This window comes from Pelodiscus sinensis, chromosome 4, assembly GCF_049634645.1.
Source record: "Pelodiscus sinensis isolate JC-2024 chromosome 4, ASM4963464v1, whole genome shotgun sequence".
In the NCBI taxonomy this organism is placed as follows: domain Eukaryota; kingdom Metazoa; phylum Chordata; order Testudines; family Trionychidae; genus Pelodiscus; species Pelodiscus sinensis.
This window is the reverse complement of record NC_134714.1, coordinates 133,093,249-133,113,154: the sequence shown is the minus strand read 5'-3', so window position 1 is coordinate 133,113,154 and position 19,906 is coordinate 133,093,249. Positions and strand designations below refer to the sequence as shown.

Genomic DNA, 19,906 nt, shown 5'->3' with positions numbered 1-19,906 from the left:
AATTCCTCTTGAGTTTGCATTGTGGATGTGAGTAAAAAGTTTGTTTAAAAAGCATCAAGCTACTGCAATAAAATCTAAATCTTTAACACTGAGAGGTTTTATCCCCTCTGTTTATTGGACATCGGAGTACAATAGAGATTCCCAAAACCAGGCAGAAGTGTTTTCAACTGTCTGATTAAGAACTCCTTTGTCTTCAGAGTTAATTTGGCCTTAATTCCTCACTGTGTCTCATCTCAAAATCTTTCCAGATCTCCAGTCACCCATAGAGTCATCTAGGGTGGCCAAGCCCTGAATTTCCAATGGCCAAAAATGGACACAGATTCCAGCACCACCAGAAAAGCCGCAAGGCAGGGGCAGAAGGCCCCCGTATTTCTGACTCCAGCCCAGCCCAGCGAGGAGCTGTACAAGCCTGGGAGGGGGGAGCAGAGAGGGCCCTCGCGAAGCAGCGGTGAGTAACCCGTTCGCACACGCCTGCCTCATTGAGTAATGCTGGCGAGGCGCGCCCAGGCGTGACGACCCGGGGCAGCAGGTGCGAGGTGTATTTAAACCGTGCCTAGGAGGCAGGCGCGGGAGGATTGCAGGAGACGGGCCCGTGGAGGATGGAATCCCTCGGCCTTCGGCGACTGCTGCTGCTCGGGATCTGTGAGTCATGGGAGGGGAGGGAGATCTGCCTGCAGGACGGGGTTGGTGCGGTTTGGAAGCGGCTCTGCAGGCATGTTGTGGTGAGGCTGAGATCGGCACCGAGCGACTGTGCAGCTGGGGCCAGGACCTGCAAAGCAGGGCTGGGGAGAGAACCCAGGAGGCCTGGCTCCCAGCCCCTGCTGCTCCAACCACTAGACCCCACTCCCCTCCCTGAACCAGGGAGATAATCCAGGAGTCCCGGCTCACACTCTTCCTGCTCTAACCACTAGCCCCTCACTCCCTTCCCAGAGCTGGGGACAGAACCTAGCCCCACTGACACCCAGCCCCTTGCTCTAACCACTAGCCCCCACTTCCCTCCCAGAGCTGGGGGCAGAACCTAGCCCCTCCCTCCTGACAGCCAGCCCCTTGCTCTAACCACTGGCCCCCACTCCCCTCCCAGAGCTGGGGACAGAACCTAGCCCCTCCCTCCTGACAGCCAGCCCCTTGCTCTAACCACTGGCCCCCACTCCCCTCCCAGAGCTGGGGAGTCCTGGCTCCCACATCACTGCCAGCCCGTTTTAATTCTGGGGTCCACCCCTCCCAGCGCCCCATCAGACAGGGCTCCCCCTTTCCCACCATCTTCCTGTGAGCTCCTCAGGCCCCCGGCTCCTCAGTGTGAATCTCTCCAAGCAATCTCTGCTCCCGGTACATCCCCGGGCCCGCCAGGGGCTCAGGGCATCGCCCGCTGCGTGGGTGCCGCCTTGGTTTCAGCTCTGCCCAGAGCCCCCTCTCTGGGGATGCCCCGCCTGTGGGGGCCTTTGCCCACTCTCTGTCCCTCCTCGGCGTCCCGGGGTTCCTCCCCCTCTCCCCCCTTCTCCTGCCACAGGGTGTCTTGCCAGGGCCCAGCCTCCTGCCTCCACACGTCTCCTCGCACCCAGCGCAGCCTCCCTGCAGCTCCCCCGCAGCCCTGCCTTCCTGCACATCCTCTCCCCAGCCCCCCAAACCTCCCCCAACTCCTCCCCCTTGGGCTTCGTCATCCCTGCGTCCAGCCCCTCCCTGGCTCGGGTTCTGGCTCCGAGTTGGCCAGGCTCCCGCCTGCCGGCAGCCTCTCACGCAATCTCCTCCCCGGTCCCTCTCCCATGGCCCTGAGCATCCTCCTTCGAAACCCAGCCCTGCCCGGCGGGGTGCGGTCCCAGGTCCAGCACCCCCTCCGGTGCCTGCTGGTGGCCGATGGATTCCCAGATTCCCAGACCCGAGGGCCCATCGCGACCAGCTAGGGGTGAGCTCCCTGGAGACCATCAGCCTGTCCCTCGATAACTCCTAGGGCGGAGCTCTCGGGAAAACAGCCAAACTTGATTCAAAAATCAAGGACCCCACCCTAAGCCTGGGGAAGTTGTTCCCATGGTTAATTTCGCTCCCCATTAAAAACATGCACCTTATTTATAGGCTGAATTTGGCAGCCACGTCCACCCTTGGCAGTTTTGTGAGAACAGGTGCTAGGTGTGACGGTGCTTCTCATCCTTTACTGATGGGCAGACCCCTCGAAAATGAGGGGCCGACGTTCCCGCTAGTCTTTTCCATGTGCTGATTTTTCCTCCGCTGTGTGCGGAATAAAATTGTTCCATGCACCAAGGCACATGCAAATGTGCACCACCAATAAAACCACAAAACACCCAGCAGGGGGCGCTCTGCTAATCAGCTGGGTGGCATTTCAATCTCAGCGGCGTGGCCGCACAAGCACACGTTTTACTGGCGGGGGCCCCTCTCAAAATCGTTTGTCTGCACAAATACAGTGGAATGCTGTTGAGTCCGTTTTCAGTTTAAAGTCTTTTGGGGACCCCTTTGGCACAGGCCACAGGCCTCCCAGGGATCTGCGGACTGCTGTTTGAGAATTACTGGTGTGTATCACTTACAGGCGCAGATGCCACACGGCTAGCTGTAGGATTTCTGTGTGTGTATCACAGCAGATCCCGCGGAAAAAACCTTCCAATCTTGATTTACCGATAGTTACGGATGGAGAATCTTCCCCGACCCTTGATTAATTGTTCCAGTGATTCAATCCCTCCTCGTTTCCCATCGGAATGTGTCTGACCTCAACTTCCACCCACTGGATCTTGTTAGACATTTCTGGGCGCAACTGAACGGCCCATTAACAAATATTCACTCCCTGTGGAGGTCATTAGAGAAGGTGACCAAGGCAGCTTTTAACTCTCTCTTTGTTAAGCTAAATAGATTGATTTAGGGCATCTCCCCATAAAGCAATAAAAAAACCCTTAAACACCAAGGACTGGTCCTGTAGCACCGTAGAGACGGACAAAACATGCGGATGGTGTCATGAGCTTTCGTGGGCACAGCCCACTTCTTCAGATGAGTGGAGCAAGAGGCACCGGGGGACAAATATAAAGCAGAAAAAGGGGAGAGGAGCAGGAGGGGGAAAAGGAGCCTTAACTCATTCTCACGGCTCTTCTCTGCACCCTGCGGCAACGTTATCCACACCCCATCTCCCCTCCCGCTGCAGGGACTTGTTCGGGGGAGTTTTGCCAAAGTTTCCGCGCTGGGAGCTGCTCGTGGGAGGTTTTCTCACAGCCACCTGCAGGTGCTGATGCTCTGGCCAGTGCATTTCGCGGGGAAGACACGTGTATTGATTCAAGGGGGGAGGGCAGGTTCTGAGAAACGTGAGTCAGGCACCTCGCCCTGGAGTCTGAACCGAAAAGAGCACGTGCCGGTCTCGGCAGCAGCGGCGCGAGCCAGGGGGCTGATCGTGAGGAAAACGTTTCCAGAGTCTGACAGGCTTTGGAAGGCTGGTTTTTGAGGAACTGCTGCCCGGGGAGGGGCGCACTGGATCACGACAGCTCTCTGGTTTGTGTAGATTGGACCAGTCCTTGCCGACAGCTGCAATCTGGGTTTGGGGTTTAAATTCCATGGTCAGCCATAGTCACTGCTAACCACTAGACTCCACTGCCCTCCCCGAACCAGGGACAGAGCCCAGGGGTCCTTCTCCTCCAGCCCAGGGGCTCTAGTCCACAAAAGTGAGTGCCTCAAAGATGGACGCTCTCCCTGCTGAGTCCACTGGACATATCGGGCCTGGGCTGTCCTGGAGTCAGATACCAGGCCCTGCTGCACCACCGTGGCTCTCCAGATGAGACCCCGCCCGGGGCTACCAACGCAGGCTCCTCACCCTTGTTTTCTCTCCCTTACAGGCCTCCAGCAGGGAGCAGCGGCTGCAGGTAGGAAGCCCCAAACTCTGCTCCGAACTTGTGGCAGGTGATTTCAGCTGCCCTCTTCCGGGCTCCCGATTGGCTGGTTCCACCAGCCATGGAGCAGTGGTGGGCGGGGAGTAGGGACAACGGGTCCCGAAAGGAGGATTGACGCATTCCCCAGTGGGCTACTGCGAACCTGTCAATGCCCTGAGACCGGGGGGTGGAAATTCAGCACTGGGGTGTGTGAACCTGGATGCTGCAGGGAAGACACGGGAAGGGACCGTCCCCTTCTCAACACTGGGGAGGCCTCACCCCGAGTCCTGTCTCCATTTCGGAGCGTTGCGCTTTAGGAAAGATGTGGCCACGTGGAGAGAGTCCGGAGGAAAAGCAAGACCCTGGGAAACGCTTCCATTCGCTGAGCGATGGGGAAAGGCTCACACCCCGGGCTGGGTTGGGTCTTGAGAAGAGAAGAGGGCGGGGGGAGCGGAGGCCCATCTTGAAATGGGTGCAGGGCCCTTATACAGTGGCGGGTCACCCGGGGGTCTCCATGTCACTGATGGTCGGCCAAGGAGCAAAGGGCTTACTCGGCCGCAAGGGAGAGTTAGGTTAGAAAGTAGAAACTTTACAGCATCACAGAACACTGGAACTGACAGGGACCTCCAGGCTCATCAAGTCCAGCCCCCTGCCCTCACGGCAGGACCAAGCACCGTCTAGACCATCCCTGACAGGTGTGTGTCCAACCTGCTCTTACGTGTCTCCAGGGATGGAGATTCCACAACCTCCCTTTATTAAGCTCTGGACCAAGGTTTCCAAGGGCGGACGTGGGATCCCCATTCCTGGAGTGTCTAAAGATCAGGTCGGACAAACACGGGTCAAGGACGATACAGACTTACTGTGTCGGCGTTGGGGGCTGGACTCAATTGGCCCTTCCACTCCGACATTTCCAAGAGTCTATACGGGCTGGACCTCTCTAATCCGGCCCTCTCTGGCCGGCAACATCCATGGTCCGGCGTGATTTGAGCTCGCCGGACGTCCACTTGTGGGTGTGGCCAAGTTTCCTGCAGTCCCATAAAGTTTGTGTCCAGCTGCCCGTCCTGGCTCTGTGTCTGGGCTGTTCTTTAGCTCTAATTTACCCCTTGACGTCTTCTAAGCGCTCAGGAAGCAGCGGCAGTGTTGGGAATATTGACTTCTGTGGTCCGGCAAATTCTCTGGTTCAACATCAGTCAGGTCCTGAGGGTGCCAGACCAGAGAGGTTCAACCTATATTGATAGACTAGGCAAGTGAAGCCATTCCCTCCTGCTTTAACCACTGGACTCCACTCCCCTCCTGGGGTAACCGCTCCTCCTTTGATTTCTCCCATGAGTGGAGTCGATTATTGGGGGATCACTCAGTTCCCTCCTCTCTCCAGGACCAGCCTGTGGCCAGCAGAGAGTCTTAAGCCGAATCGTTGGTGGGATCAATGCCCAGAGAGGGGAATGGCCGTGGCAGGCCAGCCTGCAGCTCCGCGGGGAGCACTTGTGTGGAGGGACCTTGATCGGTGACAAGTGGATCCTCTCGGCTGCTCACTGCTTCATCGGGTGAGTTAGAACCTCCGGGCTAGCACCGGGGCGATAAAAGTCTGCATGCGTGGGGCAGCTTGACCTGTGGGTCTCCTCTCCTGCTGAGAGTGCTCAGGGCTGTTCTGGACCACAGCAAGGCCTCCAGAATGGTGTCGAGAGCTGTGCATCTAGAGCTTTGATGGACACCTACACTGAGAAAGCAGAGCTGGACATCCAGGGCTGTTTCATAGCCTAGGGCAAGAAAGCTAGAATCACGTGCTCCACTCAGAAAGCTAGAACCATGTGTTACATCCAGAATGGACAAGCCTGCCTCTATGGCTCTAGACCAGACCTGTGCTCAAACCACGTATGGCGGAGACTCTAGGAGAACATCCTGAGATTAAATCTCAAGCATCTACAAGATCTAGAAAGGTGTTCAGAGTCTATAGTACACAGCAATGAGTCTAGAACCATGCACCTAATCTAGAATGAGCCACGAGCAGTGAATGTAAAGTGGTGTGCACCATCTGCAGTTGTGGAGCTAAACTTGTAAGCATAATCTAGAAATTATGGAACCTTTAATCTAGAAAGAGCAACAGGAGCAGTGAATCTAGATCTGCATGCACCATCTAAAACAAACATGGAGACATGGAACTAAAACAGCATGTACCAACCACAGCAAAGAACCTCATGCTTTCTACATCTAGAATTAGCCTAGACCCACAATCGAATAGTTTTATACACTGCCTGGAGCCGTTCTAGAGCCATGGATGAAAAACAGTGAGCAAGACAGTTGAGTTCTGGAGGCACAATCTAGAAGGAAGCTAGAGCCACACATCTCCAGCTGAATCCAGAGCGAGTTTAGAGCCATGCATCTAAAGGGATGCCCACCAAGAGACACAAATCTAGAGCCGAGTGCATCCTACTCGATAACCGCAGAATGGGGAAGCAAGAAGCGTCCAGAGGCATTGAAATAGAACAAAGTCCCCCACCCAGAGTCAGGAAGCAACCTCAAGCTATGTGCCCTATCTAGAACAAGCCACTCCAGAGCCGCGGGCCTATAACAGTGGAGTCTAGAACCCAGCACTTTCCCAGCCCGGTCATGACACCCCCTTTCTTATCTCCCCGCAGGAAAGACACGACCAAGGACCCCGCTGCCTGGAAGGTGGTGCTGGGGCGTCTGCAGCTGAGCGGTGGCCCGCTGCAGGGGGTCGTGCGCAACGTCTCCCAGATCATCACCCATGAGAAGTACCAAGACTACACCCAGGGCATGGACATCGCTCTGCTGCGCCTGGCGGAGCCCGTCCCCTTTGGCCGTGACGTAGCCCCCATCTGCCTGCCCTACCCCAGCCACCAGTTCGCCTTCGGGTCCCAGTGCTGGGCCACCGGCTGGGGCCGGGTGATGGAGGACAGTGAGTGAAAGGGGAGAGCCCACTGGGGGAAGATGGAGACGTCTCACCCACCCTGCTCAGCTGGGGCAGGCTGGTCCCCAACTGGGTCCAGAGTGAGTCTTCTCCTCCCCCTCTCCGCAGGGACCCTACCACCCCCCATGCCTCTCAAGAAGGTGGAGCTGGACCTGCTCAGTGCCGAGACCTGCAACTGCATTCACAGCAACCTGCGGCAGAAGGAGCTGTCCAGTCCGGCCAGGCCGGGGCTGATCTGTGCCGGGTTCCAGAGTGGAGGCGTGGGGCCCTGCCAGGTGACTGAAAAGGGGGTGCCCAGTGGGAGCAGATGAGTTAGGGGAGGAGGTAAAGCATTGCCCTGAGCCAGGGGGCGAAGGGACCCCGCCCTCACTCCCCTGCCCATTCCTTCCCAGGGTGATTCGGGCGGGCCGGTGGTCTGCTCCGAGAACGGGACGTGGTTCCAGGCCGGGATCCTCAGCTTCTCAGTGGGCTGTGCCCGGCCCCACAGCCCCATCCTGATAACCGAGGTCACGGCCTACGCCAGCTGGATCGAGAACCGCACCGGGGGAGCCTCCTTTGCTGTCCAGACGGGGCCAGCCCCCTTCAGCAGCGAGGAAGGGAAGTGCAAAGGTATGGCCAGTGGGGAACGGGACATGGGGCCTTTCCCCTCCAGGGGGCGCTGGTTCTAGTCCAGCCCCAGGACTGAGGGTTGGGCTGGCTTAGGAGGGCAGGCGAGGGGCTACTGACTCCTACTCTCTCCAGGCTGTGGGAAGCCGAAGGGATACGAGCTGAACTTTTCCCCCACGGGGGCCTGGCCCTGGTACGTGAGCCTGCAGTTTGGAGGGCAGCACGTCTGCGGGGGAGCGCTGATCTCCGAGAGCTGGGTGCTGGCGGCTGCTCACTGCTTCATCGAGTGAGTGAGGGGCACCAGGCTGGGTGACCTAGCAGGGGCTGGGCGGAGGAGGGAGGGAGAGGAGGCCCCCTCCTTGGATATGCATGTCTCTGGCAGATACGAATGGCTGTCTGTAATGTCTGCCCTGCCCAGTTTTAATAGGCAGCAGGTTTGAGACACACAGAAAGAAGTGTCTCCTCACTCAATGCACCAACAACCTGTGGAACTCCTCGCCAGAGGATGTTGTGAAGACCAGGAGTTGAACAGAGCTCAAAAAGAGCCAGATAGATTCACTGAGGTTAGGTCCATCAATGGCTATTAGCCAGGATGGGCGGGGATGGTGTCCCTGGCCTGTTTGTCAGATGCTGGAAATGGGCAACAGAGGAGGGATCACTTGATGGTTCCCTGTTTTGTTCACTCCCTGGGGGCACCTGACATTGGCCACTGTGGGCAGACAGGACACTGGGCTGGATGGACTTTTGGTCTGACCCAGTCTGGCCACTCTGATGTTCTGATGGTCTCCCCCTTTGAACCCCACTCTGCTCCCAGAGCTAGGGACAAAACCCAGCAGCCTACCCCCCTCCTCCAGTCCCTGCTGCTGTATCCTACTAGACCCCACTCCCTCCCCCGAGACGGGGATAGGACCCCGGGAATCCTGGCTCCCAGCCTGCCCCCGACAAATCGGTGACCCCCGAGGGGCTGTGTTGCAGGCGGCAGGAGCACACGGACTGGAAGGTGCTGCTGGGCGAGCGGCGGGAGGGGGCAGAGCCACGCTGGCAAGAAGAGCGGGGCCTACGGAAGCTGATCCTCCACGGGGCCTTCGTGAACGTGACCGAGGGCAGCGACATCGCGCTGCTGCAGCTGGCCCAGCCGGTGGGGTTCGGGGAGCACCTCTGGGCCGTCTGCCTCCCTTACGAAACACACCGGTTCCGGCTTGGGGGCACCTGCTGGGCCAGGGGACGGGAGAAAGGTACGTGGCACATGGGGCCTTTCCCCTCTGGGGGCGCCAGATGGGGTCTGCCCCCCAGCTGGTAACTGTCTGGCTCAAGAGACCCGGGTTGGATTAAGGGGTAGGACGTCCTCACTTCCAACCCAATGTCTCTGTGCTTCCACAGCTCGGGCACCCACCCCACAGCCACTCCAGGGGGTGGGGGTGGCTCTCCTGGGACCAGTGGCCTGTAACTGCAGCTACAGCCAGTCCATCTTAGCTGGTGAGGCCGTGCCCATCCTCCCGGAAATGCTTTGTGCTGCTCAGCAGGAAGAGACCACCAGCTGTGAGGTGAGTGAGCTGTGGGCCCAGCATGGCCCCAGGGTCTTCAGAACATGTGGGCAGCCTCAGGAGCTGGCTCTGAAGGTCCCATCAATGGAGACATTCTCCCATCTTCTGTACTGGGGCCTGGTGCTGGGAGGGCGTCCATCCCTCCGTCTCATCCCTGCCCCGTTCTCAGATGCTCGGGACTGTCAGGGTGCAGACGACTCCAATGTAAATCTTGGCTCCTCTAGAGCTGTCCGTGGTGCTGAAAAGTCCTATCCCCCAGGGCTGAAGTTGGGCATGTACCCAGCACTGGGGGGGAGAGGGGGGGGTTATGGAACTGCCCATCATGTTGTAATGTCCAATTGGCCATTGCTGAACCAACCAGCATTGCCCTGGACATGCACCCATCCATCTATGGGCCTTATGGAACTGTCCATGGTGCTGATATGTGCTATTGGCCCTGGCTGATTGGGTCAGGCTCCTTTCTCTCTCCCCCCCCCCCATCTTCCACCTTCCTGTGGAACTGTCCATGGTGCTGGCATGTTCTAATGTCCTTGGCTGATTGGATGGGCATGTTCCCCCCCACCACCTTTCCTCCTGTGGAACTGTCCATGGTGCTGGCATGTTCTATTGCGTCCATGGCCACTTGGGGCTGGGTAAGGCCATGGATCCAGTATGTCCTGGTTCTCTGGCTGAGCTGTCCTATTTTCCATGGCTAATCCTGCTGTGGGTTGGGATGCAGCAACCGCAGCTCCCCATGGTGGGAGTGGGGCCCATGTGACTTCTGACCCACTGCACACTGCGGCAGCTCCTGGTCATTCATGGGTGGGGGAGCTTCCACTTAATTTCTGGGGAAGCTCCCCATGCAGCCACTCCCTGGGGAATACCCGGAGTATCCCCTGGGCCACAGCCCCCAAGAATGCACCCACCTGGGAGGTCCTGCAACTGTCCCTTTGCTCTTGGCCATGCAGGGCGATGATGGGGGGGCACTGATATGCAGCGAGAAGGGCACCTGGTTCCTGGCGGGCCTCTCCAGCTTCAGCAATGGCTGTGGGAGGAAGAGCCAGCCGGGCGTGTACACGGACGTGAGGGCACACGAGAAGTGGATCATGGACATCACACGGGATGGTTATTTTGGCAACCAGCCCATGCCAGTGCCGGCCATCACAGAAGAGGACACCTGCCCAGTGAAGCCGACTCCAAGTAAGGGGAGATCAAGAAGCAAGTTCCATTTCCTTGCAGGGTGCATCTAGGTCACGGCTTGGAAGGGAGCCCATGAAGGAAAACCAGGGTGCTCCACAGGGTCTTCCTGCTCTGCCCAGGCAGCCAGTGCTGTCCCCAGTGCCCACTGTGACACTAGGGGGCGCTGTGCTACAAGAAACAATGTGGGTGGCTCAGAGACACTCCCTGACTGTGTCTTCCTGCAGGTTCTGGTGGAGCAGGGACAAAGCCGGTGCCCACGGTGGGCACCACAAGTGGGCAAGGTGAGTCTCTAGGCAACTGAGGGGACATTTTCACTCCTCAGGCAGGCTGAGGGGTATCTGGCAGCGTGGTCTCACCACAGAGCGACCTGCAATCGGCCCCTTCCCAAGCAGAGCCACCGCCCGGCTCCTGAGAGAAAACTTCCACCCTGCCTGGCCAGAGCCCGGCCCTGCCACAACCAGCCCCTCTAGTGCTGTGCTAGGGCGCTCCCAGCTCCAGCGGGGGGAGAAGGGCAGAGCAGGGGATGTTCCCTCCTGGCAGACAGTGGTAAACCTGATGCCACAGGGTCCAGCAGGGGGTACTGTGGGGCAGGGAGCAGGGCAAACCTCAGCAGGGGGCACTCTCCCCAGGTAGGCAGGGCTAGCCCAGTGCCCCAGGGTGGTGCTAGGGGGTGCAGTGGGGAAGGGTTCAGCCCTGCTGCCGCCAACCCCTCTAGTGTCTCATTAGGAGCACCAGGCTCCAGGTGGTGGGGAGGGGCAGAGCAGGGACTTGGCTTCCCTCGGCGTCAGTGCTCCCCCCAATGCTCTCTGTGACACTGGGGGCGCTGTGCTGTGGGAACACGCCTTGACGATGTGTCTCTCTCTCCTGCAGGCTCCGGTGGAGCGGGGACAATGCTGGTGCCCACGGCTGGTACTACTAAAGGGCAAGGTGAGTCTCTAAGCACCCAAAGGTGCTTTTTCGCTCCCCAGCCACCCTGAGAGTGCTCCAGAGTGTGCTCCCTACAGAGCGACCTGCCCCTCCTGCAATCTGCCCCTCCCACCCAGCGTCACCTCCCAGCTCGTGGGACCCACCTTCCAGCCTGCCTGTCAACCCCCCTGCCAGCCAGAGCCCAGCCCCACTGCCCCCAGCCCCTCTAGTGCAGCACTAGGAGCACCAGGGCCTTAGCTGGTGGAAGGGGCAAAGCAGGGGATTCCCTTCCCTGGGCGTCAGTGCGGACTCCAGTGCCCCGCTGCGACAGTAGGGGGCGCTGTGCTGCGGGAACCAATGTGGGTGGCTCAGACACTCCCTGACCAACCTGTCTCTCCTGCAGGCTCTGGCGGAGCAGGGACAACACTGGTGCCCACAGCTGGTACCACGAGGGGGCAAGGTGAGTCCCTAAGCACCTGGGGACACTTTCTCACTCCCCAGGCAGGCCGAGGGGTGCTCAGACACGTGTGCTCTTTGCAGAGCTGCCTGCTCCCTGCCACCAGAGCCACCTCCCAGCTCCTGGGGCCAACCTCCCGCCCTGCCTGCCAACCCCCCAGCCAACCAGAGCCCTGCCCTGCTGCCCCCAGCCCCTCTAGTGCTGCGCAAGGGGGCTCCCAGCTCCAAGTGGTGGGGAAGGGCAGAGGAGAGGACGCTCCTCCTGGCAGACGGTGATGAACCTGATGCCACAGGGCAGCAGTAAAGGGCGCTGTGGGGCAGGGAGTGGGGCAGGATCCAGCAGGGGGCGCTCTCCCCTGGCAGGCAGAGCTGGCCCAGTGCCCACTTCCACATTAGGGGGCGCTGTGCTGAGGGAACCAATGTGGGTGGCTCAGAGACACTCCCTGACTGTGCTGCTCCCTCCTGCAGGCGCCGGTGGGGCAGAGACAGAGCCGGTGCCCACGGCAGGTACCACAAGGGGGCAAGGTGAGTCCCTAAGCCACTGAGGAGACATTTTTACCCTCCCCAGGCAGCATAACTGGTGTTCAGACGTGTGTGCTCTTTGCAGAGCGACCTGCCTCTCCTGCAGTCTGCCCCCTGCCACCTAGATCCACCCCCCAGCTCCTGGGGCCAAACTTCCACCCTGCCTGCCAACCCCCCACCAGCCAGAGCCCAGCCCTGCCGCCCCCAGCTTCTCTAGTGCATCATCAGGGGCACCATGGTCCAGGTGGTGGGGAGGGGCAGAGCAGGGACTTGGCTTCCCTCGGCGTCAGTGCTGCCCCCCGATGCTCCTGTGACACTGGGGGCGCTGTGCTGTGGGAACACGCCCTGATGATACGTCTCTCTCTCCTGCAGGCTCCGGTGGAGCAGGGACAACACCGGTGCCCACGGCTGGTACCACGAGGGGGCAAGGTGAGTCCCTAGGCACCTGCGGACACTTGTACAGTCCCATGGCCACCTAGAGGGTGTTCAGACGTGTGTGCTCCCTGCAAAGCAACCTGCCCCTCCCAACCAAATTCCACCCTGCCTGCCAACCCCCCAGCTGTCCAGAGCACAGCTCTGCCACCACCAGCCCCTCTAGTGTGGGGCTAGGGGGCTCTGTAGGGCAGGGAGTGGGTCAGGGCCCAGGAGGGGGCATTCTCCCATTGCTGGCAGAGCTGGTCAATGCCCCAGGGTGGTGCTAGGGAGCGCTGTGCTGCAGGGAGCAGGGCCAGGGCCAGCAGGGGGCGCTGTGCTGCAGGGAGCAGGGCCAGGGCCAGCAGGGGGCGCTGTGCTGCAGGGAGCAGGGCCAGGGCCAGCAGGGGGGCTGTGCTGCAGGGAGCAGGGCCAGGCCCAGCAGGGGGCACTCTCACCTCCCAGTAACTGCGCATGCTAATGCCCCCGTGCGGCACTAGGGGGCGCTGAGCTGCAGGAACAATGTCAGTGGCTCGGAGACCCTTCCTGACTTTGTGTTTCTCCAGGCTCTGGTGGAGCAGGGACAGAGCCGGTGCCCACGGTGGATACCACGAGGGGGCAAGGTGAGTCCCTAAGCACCCGGGGACACATTATCACACCCCAGGCAGGCCGAGGGGTGTTCAGACGTGTGTGCTTCCTGCTGAGTGACCTGCCCCTCCTGCAATCTGCCACCCCACCCAGAGCCACCTCCCAGCTCCTGGGACTAACACACTGGAGCATTGGGCCAGATTGTCTGCCACCCACCAACCCAGCCAGAGCCCAGCCCTGCCACCACCAGCCCCTCAAGTGAGGCACTAGGGGGCACCATACTGCAGGGAGCAGAGAGGGTCCCAAGAGGGGGTGCTGTGTGCGCCACTCGGGGCTGACCCCAGCGCAGTGCTGGGGGGCACTGTTCCTGCGCCGGGGACCCATGTAGGTGATTCACACATATAATATTTTTTTAAATGGGGTACTTTATAAAAAAAGTCAAAGTCCCCCCCAGTATCTACGGTTTTCAGACACTGACCATTGTTTTCTACCATTGCAACACGTTGGTTTAAACAACTTAATCGTGGGCGATGACGTGTGTGGGTGTAAAAGGACAATAAGAAAGCGCAGTAAAACTTACAACCAACAGTCAGTTTTCTCCAGCTGTCAGTCGTGCTGACGTACTCCCCCGACTTCTCTCCATTACCCCTAAGGGGACTCTTGACACTGGTTGAGAAACACTGGAATACTCCTCTCTCCCTTGCAGGTTCCACTAAAGGCTGGGCAAAGCCAGTGATACCTGGTGGTGCCACGGAAGAGGAAGGTGAGACCCCGATTCTCCTTTTTCACTCCCCTGCAACTCCCATGGGTGGTCTCATTGTGGAGCCACCTGCCCCTCCCACAATCCGCCCCCTCCCAACCAGAGCCACCTCCCAGCTCCTGGGACCAACCTTGTTTGAAACCACCCAGCCAGAGCCCAGCCCTGTCACCACCTTCCCCCTCTAGTGTGGTGCTAGGGGGCATCAACCCACAACGAGCAGGCCAGGAAGCAGGGCGGAGGCCCAGCAGGGGGCGCTGTGCTGCAGGGAGTGGGGCAGGGGTCCAGCATGGGGCGCTGTGCTGCTGGGAGCGGGGCAGGGATCCAGCAGGGGGCGTTGTGCTTCAGGGAGTGGGGTGGGGGCCCAGCAGAGGGCGCTGCGCTGCAGGGAGCGGGGCAGGGGTCCAGCAGGGGGTGTTGTGCTGCAGGGAGCGGGGCAGGGTTCTAGCAGGGGGCGCTGTGCTGCAGGGAGCGGGGTAGGGGTCCAGCAGGGGGCGCTGTGCTGCAGGGAGTGGGGCGGGAGCCCAGCAGAGGGTGCTGTGCTTCAGGGAGCGGGGCAGGGGTCCAGCAGGGGGCGCTGTGCTGCAGGGAGTGGGGCGGGAGCCCAGCAGAGGGTGCTGTGCTGCAGGGAGCGGGGCAGGGGTCCAGCAGGGGGTGCTGTGCTGCAGGGAGCGGGGCAGGGTTCTAGCAGGGGGCGCTGTGCTGCAGGGAGCGGGGTAGGGGTCCAGCAGGGGGCGCTGTGCTGCAGGGAGCGGGGCAGGGGTCCAGCAGGGGGTGCTGTGCTGCAGGGAGCGGGGCAGGGTTCTAGCAGGGGGCGCTGTGCTGCAGGGAGCGGGGTAGGGGTCCAGCAGGGGGCACTGTGCTGCAGGGAGCGGGGTAGGGGTCCAGCAGGGGGCGTTGTGCTGCAGGGAGGGGGCAGGGGTCCAGCAGGGGGCACTGTGCTGCAGGGAGCAGGGCAGGGGTCCAGCAGGGGGCGCTATGCTGCAGTGAGCAGGGCGGGGGCCCAGCAGGGGGCGCTGTGCTGCAGGGAGCAGGGTAGGGGTCCAGCAGGGGGCGCTGTGCTTCAGGGAGCGGGGCGGGGGCCCAGCAGGGGGCGCTGTGCTGCAGGGAGCGGGGCGGGGGTCCAGCAGGGGGCCTGTGCTGCAGGGAGCGGGGCAGGGGTCCAGCAGGGGGCGCTGTGCTGCAGGGAGCGGGGCAGGGGTTCAGCAGGGGGCGCTGTGCTGCAGGGAGCGGGGCAGGGGTTCAGCAGGGGGCGCTGTGCTGCAGGGAGCGGGGCAGGGGTTCAGCAGGGGGCGCTGTGCTGCAGGGAGCGGGGTAGAGGTCCAGCAGGGGGCGCTGTGCAGCAGGGAGCAGAGCAGAGGCCCAGCAGGGGGCGCAGTTCTGCAGGGAGCAGCCGGGGGCCCAGCCGGGGGCGCTGGGCCGCAGGGGACAATGTGGGTAACCCCGACACTCCCTGACGATGGCTCTTGCTCCTGCAGGTTCCGGTGCAGAGTGGGAGCTGCCGGTGCCCCCCGGTTGTGCCCAGCACAGGGAAGGTGAGTCACTAAGTGTCTCAGGCCCCTTTTCAAGCCACAGGCAGGCCAAGGGCTGTGGGGAGCAGGGGGTCTCTTTGCAGAGCGACCTGCCCCTGCTGCAGTCTGCCCCCTGCCACCCAGAGCCACCTCCCAGCTCCTGGGCCCAACCCTCCACCCTGCCTGCCAACCCCCCACCAGCCAGAGCCCAGCCCTGCTGCCCCCAACCCCTCTAGTGCGGCCCTACGTGGCACTAGGAGGCGCCTGTGGGTGGGGCTGGTGTTCAGCAGGGGGCGCTCTCTCCTGACAGTCTCTGCCGGCCCCAGTGTCCTAGGGCAGCACTAGGGGGCGCCGTGCTGCAGGGAGCAGGGGCAGGGCCCAGAAGGGGGCGCTCTCTCCTGGCAGGCAGGGCTGGCCCCATGCCCAGTGCAGCACTAGGGGGCGCTATCCCCTCTCCACCAACACCAACCTCAATGCCACTTTGCACTGATCCGGGCGCTGTGCTTCAGGGAAAATGGGGGTGACTTAGCAGAGACCCTCTCTGACCCCTTCTCTCTGCCCCACAGGTGCCAGTGGCAAGGGGCAGAAGCCAGTGCCGCCTGGCTGTGCCAAACGAGGGGAAGGTGAGTCACTTTTTCAGAGTGTAGCTGGTGTTCACAGGTGTGTGTCCTGCGAACTGCCACCCTGGCCAGAGCGACCTCCCTGCTCATGGAACCAGCCTTCTACTCCGTCTGCCAACCCCCGGCCACCCAGACCCCAGCTCTGCTGCCACCAGACCCTGTAGTGCGGTGCTAGGGGGCGCTTGCTGCAGGGAGCAGGGCCAGGCCCAGCAGGGGGCGCTCTCCCCTGGCAGGCAGGGCTGGCCTAATGCCCCAGGGTGGTGCTAGGGGGGTGCTGTGTTGCAGGGAGCAGGCAGGGACCCAGCAGGGGGCGCTCTCCTCAGGCAGGCAGGGCTGGCTCCAATGCTCCAGTGCAGCACTAGGGGGCGCTGTGGGGCAGGGAGCAGACAGGGACCCAGCAGAGGGCGCTCTCCTCAGGCAGGCAGGGCGGGCCCAATGTCCCAGTGCAGCACTAGGGGGCGCTGTGGGGCAGGGAGCAGGCAGGGACCCAGCAGGGGGCGCTCTCCTCAGGCAGGGCTGGCCCCAATGTCCCAGTGCAGCACTAGGGGGCGCTGTGGCGCAGGGAGCAAGGCAAGAACTCAGTTGATGGAGCTGTCCCCTACTGCCAACGCTGCTCTTGTTATACCAGCCGGGCGCTAGGGGGCGCTGTGCTGAAAGGACCCACGTGGGCCTGCGCAGACACTCACTGACTGGCTCTCTCCCCTGCAGGTGCCAGTGGCAAGGGGCAGAAGCCAAGGCCGCCTGGTGGTGCCAAAGGGGGGCAAGGTGAGTCCCTAGGCACCTGCGGATGCTTTTTACCCCCCATCCGCCCCGAGAGGTGTTCCAGAAAGTGTGCTCCCTGCAGAGCCACCTGCTCCCCCCCCCTGCAATCTGCCCCCTCCCAGCCAGAGCCACCTGCCCCCCCTGCAATCTGCCCCCTCCCAGCCAGAGCCACCTGCCCCCCCTGCAATCTGCCCCCTCCCAGCCAGAGCCACCTGCCCCCCTGCAATCTGCCTCCTCCCAGCCAGAGCCACCTGCCCCCCCTGCAATCTGCCCCCTCCCAGCCAGAGCCACCTGCCCCCCCTGCAATCTGCCCCCTCCCAGCCAGAGCCACCTGCCCCCCTGCAATCTGCCCCTCCCAGCCAGAGCCACCTGCCCCCCCTGCAATCTGCCCCCTCCCAGCCAGAGCCACCTGCCCCCCCTGCAATCTGCCCCTCCCAGCCAGAGCCACCTGCCCCTCCTGCAATCTGCCCCCTCCCAGCCAGAGCCACCTGCCCCTCCTGCAATCTGCCCCTCCCAGCCAGAGCCACCTGCCCCCCCTGCAATCTGCCCCCTCCCAGCCAGAGCCACCTGCCCCCCTGCAATCTGCCCCTTCCTGATCAGATTCCCTTCCCAACTCCGGGGAGCAAACTTCCACCCTGCCTGCCAACCACCCAGCCATCCGCAGCCCAGCCCCGCCCTGCCACCCCCTGGGGCTCCTACTTCCCTCCCCTGCATGTCTCAGGGGTGGTCAGGAGTGTGGTCTCACTGTGCCCCCTCCCAATCAGACCAACCCTGGGACCAACCTCGCTGCTAATCACCCAGCCAGAGCCCAGCCCTGTCACCACCTGCCCCTCTAGTGCAGTGCTAGGGGGCATCAACCTGCAGGGAGGGGGCAGGGCCCAGCAGGGGGCGCTCTCCCTGGCAGGTAGGGCTGGCCCAATGCCCCAGGGCGGTGCTAGGGGGCACTGTGGGGCAGGGAGTGGGGCAGGGCTCAGCAGGGGCACTCTCCCCCAGCAGGCAGAGTCCCTCCCTGTGCCTCCTTCACTCCCCCCCAGCACTTTCCACTGGATCCCAGGGTAACCTCTTTCTACATTGAACTACGTGCTAGTGGCTCAGTACCCAGCCAGCCCACCCCAGAAGTGGCTGCATTTCACGGCCAGATGAGCCAGGCCCATGCAGCTTCCCTGGCCAGCTGCTCCCCTGCAATTCCTCCCCAGAGGCGGCTGCATCTCAGCCCCAAGCCAGTGATCCCAGTGTCTGCAGCTTTCTGGAATCCGCCCAGATATAACCGTGGATGAAGATACCCCAGGGCCTCACTGCCTGTTGTCTTTCTGGTCACTTTCGCAGGTGGAAAAGGGAAGGGTCCCAAAGGGAGGCTCCGTTTCTTCTAGCCACTGACCCGCATCGGAGAATTCTGGCACCTCCCGGCCCTTCTTTCACCCACTGGAAGAGCGCCCGGGGCTAATCGGCAGCTCTCTCCGTTTTCTGTGCGGGCCCAGCTGCCGAGATGTCGAATCAGGCACGAGAGAGGCCTCCCGGTTTCCATGTGTGAGGATCCCTTCCCAGCGGGATCTCCCGCCCCCAGAACCAGCGCCCTCTGGATTTGGAAAGCACATTGCCTGGTGCTGCGATGCGCCTGGCTCTGGGGCGGAACGTTGTTGTTGATTATTGTTCCTGCTGTTATTTATGCTACAAGAATAGGCAGACTCTGGAATCAGGGACTCCCTTGTACTGGCCATTGTGCTGGCCCTGACCGAGTTTGGGGGCCGCACTGCACCGGATGCCTCACAGGTCTCGACTCGGACCCTGTCAGGGTGGGCACTGCACAGACCCCAGTCAGATCGGGCCTGGCTTTGTCACAGCCCCACGGGGCGACGGCCGTACCAAGAATCCAATAGCCGATATATAGTGAGCGCGGGGTGACCCCAGCCCTCTGCAATGCGGGTTTCATTCCTGTGCTCTACGGCTGTCCCGGGGGGTTGCGATGCTCCTGGGTGTGCCAGGGCGTCACACCAACGGGACCCGGTTCACCCGCACACGCCTGGTCTGTGCACGATTGTTAAAATCACAATAAACCCAGAGTCACTGAACGCAGCAAAGGGCTTCGCGCCTCAATCGAGAGTTTAACATTCGGGAGATTTCACGGGATCCTCTGCCCCCCGACAGGCTCCCGCCCTGCTCCGTACAGGGCAACGCCCCAGCACCCTGCTTCATTCCCTGCAGCGCAGCGCCCCCTGCTGGACCCCCCCCTGCTCCCTGCAGCACAGCACCCCCTGCTGGACCCCCCCCTGCTCCCTGCAGCACAGCACCCCCTGCTGGACCCCGCCCACTCCCTGCAGCACAGCACCCCCTGCTGGGCCCCGCCCACTCCCTGCAGCACAGCGCCCCCTGCTGGGCCCCCCCCTGCTCCCTGCAGCGCAGCACCCCCTGCTGGACCCCGCCCACTCCCTGCAGCACAGCACCCCCTGCTGGGCCCCGCCCACTCCCTGCAGCACAGCGCCCCCTGCTGGACCCCGCCCACTCCCTGCAGCACAGCGCCCCCTGCTGGGCCCCCCCTGCTCCCTGCAGCGCAGCACCCCCTGCTGGACCCCGCCCACTCCCTGCAGCACAGCACCCCCTGCTGGACCCCGCCTGCTCCCTGCAGCACAGCGCCCCCTGCTGGGCCCCCGCCCTGCTCCCTGCAGCACAGCGCCCCCTGCTGGGCCCCACCCTGCTCCCTGCAGCACAGCGCCCCCTGCTGGACCCCGCCCACTCCCTGCAGCACAGCGCCCCCTGCTGGACCCCGCCCACTCCCTGCAGCACAGCGCCCCCTGCTGGGCCCCACCCCTGCTCCCTGCAGCACAGCGCCCCCTGCTGGACCCCGCCCACTCCCTGCAGCACAGCGCCCCCTGCTGGGCCCCACCCCTGCTCCCTGCAGCACAGCGCCCCCCTGCTGGGCCCCACCCCTGCTCCCTGCAGCACAGCGCCCCCCTGCTGGGCCCCACCCCTGCTCCCTGCAGCACAGCGCCCCCTGCTGGGCCCCCACCCTGCTCCCTGCAGCACAGCGCACCCTGCTGGGCCCCCACCCTGCTCCATGCAGCACAGCGCCCCCTGCTGGGCCCCCCCTGCTCCCTGCAGAACTGCGCCCCCTAATGGGCCTCTGCTCGGCTCCCTGCTGCACAGCACCCACTGCTGGGCCCCCGCCCTGCTCCTAACAGGGCAACGCCCCAGCACCCTGCTTCATTCCCTGTGGCACAGCGCCCCCTGCTGGACCCCCCTGCTCCCTATGGCACAGCGCCCCCT

The 19,906-nt window shown here is 62.3% G+C and overlaps 1 protein-coding gene across 9 annotated transcripts; it reads left to right on the top strand.

Moving 5' to 3' along the window:
• The first annotated feature begins 517 nt into the window (after positions 1 to 517).
• LOC142829286 (serine protease 53-like) lies at positions 518 to 18,724 on the top strand. 9 transcript variants are annotated; one of them, XM_075928626.1, is made up of 21 exons: positions 518 to 642; positions 3,822 to 3,848; positions 5,230 to 5,398; positions 6,491 to 6,771; positions 6,892 to 7,058; positions 7,176 to 7,392; positions 7,525 to 7,675; positions 8,365 to 8,624; positions 8,770 to 8,933; positions 9,881 to 10,112; positions 10,337 to 10,393; positions 10,983 to 11,039; positions 11,422 to 11,478; positions 11,943 to 11,999; positions 12,369 to 12,425; positions 12,974 to 13,030; positions 13,702 to 13,758; positions 15,231 to 15,287; positions 15,830 to 15,886; positions 16,592 to 16,648; positions 17,972 to 18,724. In XM_075928626.1, the coding sequence occupies exons 1-21, from the start codon at positions 600 to 602 to the stop codon at positions 18,013 to 18,015; spliced, it is 2,325 nt and encodes a 774-aa protein (XP_075784741.1). In that variant the 5' UTR covers positions 518 to 599; the 3' UTR covers positions 18,016 to 18,724. The 9 variants fall into 9 exon arrangements, with proteins under 9 accessions (XP_075784741.1, XP_075784742.1, XP_075784744.1 ...); XM_075928627.1 differs by lacking the exon at positions 11,422 to 11,478; XM_075928629.1 differs by lacking the exon at positions 15,830 to 15,886.
• The last annotated feature ends 1,182 nt before the right edge of the window (positions 18,725 to 19,906 follow it).